The sequence below is a fragment of the Triticum aestivum genome, chromosome 6B (genome assembly GCF_018294505.1).
Source record: "Triticum aestivum cultivar Chinese Spring chromosome 6B, IWGSC CS RefSeq v2.1, whole genome shotgun sequence".
NCBI classification, from domain to species: Eukaryota; Viridiplantae; Streptophyta; class Magnoliopsida; order Poales; family Poaceae; genus Triticum; species Triticum aestivum.
The window spans coordinates 109,479,789-109,483,860 of NC_057810.1; the positions used below are offsets into that span (position 1 = coordinate 109,479,789).

General features: G+C 51.0%; 1 protein-coding gene across 1 annotated transcript; it reads left to right on the top strand.

The window, feature by feature from the left end:
- The first annotated feature begins 220 nt into the window (after positions 1 to 220).
- Positions 221 to 3,488, top strand: LOC123133691 (flocculation protein FLO11-like). The gene is made up of 2 exons (XM_044553120.1): positions 221 to 1,261; positions 3,430 to 3,488. Exons 1-2 carry the CDS (start codon positions 430 to 432, stop codon positions 3,444 to 3,446), a joined length of 849 nt encoding a protein of 282 aa, XP_044409055.1. The 5' UTR covers positions 221 to 429; the 3' UTR covers positions 3,447 to 3,488.
- Positions 3,489 to 4,072: the final 584 nt, after the last annotated feature.

Consider the following 4,072-nt stretch of genomic DNA (forward strand, 5'->3'; position numbering starts at 1 on the left):
TTGTGTCCGGATCATCCCCAAACGTCTACAAAACGTCTCCGTTTTGTTATTTGGGCTCCCTAACCATTTTATGCGCGACCGTCCGATTTTAATCGAAGGGACCAGATGCCCCTAAGCCTACCCACTCGCTATATATTCAGCCTAACCCTAGGCCGGCTGTCCCATCCCCATCCTCCCGCCGCCACCGCTTGGTCGCTCCCCTCGGGATCCCCCCTCGATCCAGATCCACCAACCTTGCAGCGCCCCAATCCATCCATCCCATCCTGCCTCCGACCATCGTCCTCAATTTCAGCGCCACCCAACCAACCACCGCACCCCGACGCCTCCTAGTCCCCGCAGCCGCGCAAGCACCCATGGAGGCGTGCATCCTCAAGCCCGTGCTCCTGCTCGACTCCGCCGAGCGCAGCCGCCTCCCTGCCCGATCCACCCATGGATCCATCCGGCCTCGTCGTTCCCCAGCCTCGCCCGCATCAGGGTCCGCCGGATCCTGGCCATGCCCTCGCCGGAGAACACCGTCGCGCGCCTGGTTCAGCTCGCCGTCGTCCTTCATCCCGCAGCGCCCGAGCCCCAATGCCCTGCTTGCCTCCTCTACTACGTTCGAGCAGGGAGGACGACGAGTGCTCGACCGGAGCCCCGTTCTCCCTCCTGCGCTCGACCTCGTCCCCAACTACCTGCATCCAGGACCCGGCCGCCTCCACCTCCGTCGGAGCACCACCGGGCCAGCAGCGCCCCGCGCCCGTCCTCGCGACCAGCTGCGTTGCCGTCGACCACCAGCCCCAGGCCCATGCTCGACAGCCCTGCCCCTCTTTCTGCTCCTCTACTTCCCCTCTCTCTCACCCGACTCCCTCCCTCTGTTTGCCTACAGAGTTCGTCTGCTGCCATGGATGCCTCCTCGAGCTCCCGTTCGCCTCGCGGTCGCCGGGAACCGATGCCCCGTGGCCGGATCCGTCAAGCTCCGCCTCCCTGCACCGAGTCCCTCGCCGGAGTGAACTCGTCCCCAAGCCCTCATCGCCGGCCTCCTGTGCTGCTGTTTCTGTTCTTCAGAAACGAGAGCAGCAGCGCTCGCCCGGTTCAGTCCTGAACGTTGACCGCGCTTCTGCTGCGTGCCCGATCGCCCTGCCTCCGCTTCGATCTGCCTGCCAGGCCCGCAACCGCAGCGCCAGGCCCAGCCGGGCCACCTCCTCCGCACCGCGCCAGCCAGCTCCGGTGGCCCATCTCGCACCAGCCTGCCTCCTCCTCCTTCACGGGCCGCAGCCCAGGGGTGAGCCGACCCCCAGCGCCCCCTCCTCTATTTTTTTCTCTGTTGGGCTTGCCCAGTTTCAGCCCGATCATGTTTTTTTTGTCGTCCTGCGATTTTGTCTAATATTCCAGAGATTGCAGTTTTGCAGAATAACCCCCTAGCTTCATGCATTTAATAACTAATCAACGGTGCATCCTTTGTAAAAACTTTGTATATGAAACTTGCTCAGAATTTTGTGTAGATTAATAATATCCAACTTTCATCTATGTTTGAGATGATAAAAATGCTATTTGTTTAATTTTGCTCCTATGCCATGCTAAAATGCTTTATTTCATAACTAAATAACCGTAACTCCAATTTTAATAAACTTTATATGTAAATGGGGTAGAATTTTGCCTAGTTTATCATGGTGACCTTTATTTGCATATTAAACAACTCTAAAATTGTGTTTAGGGCAGAACAGTACCAAATCTAAAATATGCATATGGGGAGTTTCCGGAATTGTTGTTCGTTGCTTCCGGCCTCATTTAAACTTGACTAGATAGGTAGTTTTACTTTGCTTCACCCTCTTGCCATGTTAACCAACATTTAATATTGTTGAGTACATAAACGAGATCAAACTAAATAACTTGATGTGGTGTTTCGTCAATATGCAACTCCGTTGCATATTGAGCTCCACTTAATTTGTAAGATAGTTTGTTGCATTTTGCCTTGCCATGCCTCATTAAACCGGACATGCATCATACTTGTTTGTGCATCATGACTTGTTTATGCTTGTGTGTTTACTATGTTGTTTGTTCCTTTCCGGGTTGCTTCTCACGTTAGCTTTGGTTTCGTTCCGGAGTTGTGAGGATTCGTTCGTCTACGGCCGTTTGTCTTCTTCTTGGATTCGTTCTTCTTCCTTGCGGGATTTCAGGCAAGATGATCATACCCTCGAAATCACTACTATCTTTGCTATGCTAGTTTGCTCGCTCTTTTGCCATGCCAATGCTACGATGCCTACCACTTGCTTGTCAGCCACCCAAATTGCCATGTTCAACCTCTAACCCACCATGTCCTAGCAAACCGTTGATTGGCTATGTTACCGCTTTGCTCAGCCCCTCTTATAGCGTTGTTAGTTGCAGGTGAAGATCGAAGTTTGTTCCTTGTTGGAACATGGAGATGTTGTTCCTTGTTGGAACATGATTACTTGTTGGGATATCACAATATATCTTACATAATTAATGCATCTATATACTTGGTAAAGGGTGGAAGGCTCGGCCTTATGCCTGGTGTTTTGTTCCACTCTTGCCGCCCTAGTTTCCGTCATATCGGTGTTATGTTCCCGGATTTTGCGTTCCTTACACGGTTGGGCTATTATGGGAACCCCTTGACAGTTCGCCTTAAGTAAAGCTCTTCTAGCAATGCCCAACATTGGTTTTACCATTTGCCACCTAGCCTTTTCTTTTCCCTTGGGAGTCGCGCTCCTGAGGGTCATCATTATTTTACCCCCCCCGGGCCAGTGCTCCTCTGAGTGTTGGTCCGAACTGGGCAGCCTGCGGGGCCACCTCGGGGAAACTTGAGGGTTGGTTTTACTCGTAGCTTGACCTATCTGAGTGTGCCCTGAGAAAGAGATATGTGCAGCTCCTATCGGGATTTGTCGGCACATTCGGGCGGTGTTGCTGGTTTAGTTTTACCCTGTCGAAATGTCTTGTTGTACCGGGATACCGAGTCTGATCGGAGTGTCCCGAGTGGAGGTCTATTCCTTCGTTGACCGTGAGAGCTTGTCATGGGCTAAGTTGGGACACCCCTGCAGGGATTTGAACTTTCGAAAGCCGTGCCCGCGGTTATGGGCAGATGGGAATTTGTTAACGTCCGGTTGTAGAAAACCCGAAGTTGACCTTAATTAAAATACATCAACCGTGTGTGTAACCGTGATGGTCTCTTTCCGGCGGAGTCCGGGAAGTGAACACGGTGTTGGAGTTATGCTTGACGTAGGTTGCTATAGGATCACTTCTTGATCATACTCTTATCGATCGTGCTTTGCCTTCTCTTCTCGCTCTCATTTGCGTATGTTAGCCACCATATATGCTAGTCGCTTGCTGCAGCTCCACCTCATTACTCCATCCTTCCTATAAGCTTAAATAGTCTTGATCTCGCGGGTGCGAGATTGCTGAGTCCCCGTGGCTCACAGATACTTCCAAAACCAGCTTGCAGGTGCCGATGAGTCTGTGCAGATGACGCAACCAAGCTCAGGAGGAGCTCGAAGAAGATCTTGCCCTTTGTGTTGTTTCGTTTTAGTTGATCAGTATTGGAGCCCAGTTGGGGTCGATCGGGGACCTTTGTCGCATTTGGGGTTCTTCTTTTATTTTGGTTCCGTAGTCGGACCTTGATTGTATCTGGATGATGTAATGCTTTATTCATGTAATTGTGTGAAGTGGCGATTGTAAGCCAACTATGTATCTCTTTCCCTTATGTATTACATGGGTTGTGTGAAGATTACCTCACTTGCGACATTGCTTTCAATGCGGTTATGCCTCTAAGTCGTGCTTCGACACGTGGGAGATATAGCCGCATCGAGGGCGTTACAAACTCGTTGCATATTGAGCTCCACTTAATTTGTAGTATTGTTTGTGCACTTTGCCATGCCATGCCTCATTAAACCGGACATGCATCATATTTGTTTGTGCATCATGCCATGTTTATGCTTGTGTGTTTACCATGTTGTTTGTTTCTTTCCGGTGTTGCTTCTTAGTTCCGGTAATGTTGCGATTGTGAGGATTCGTTCGACTACGTCCGTTTGTCTTCTTCATGGACTCGTTCTTCTTCCTAGCGGGATTTCAGGCAAGATGA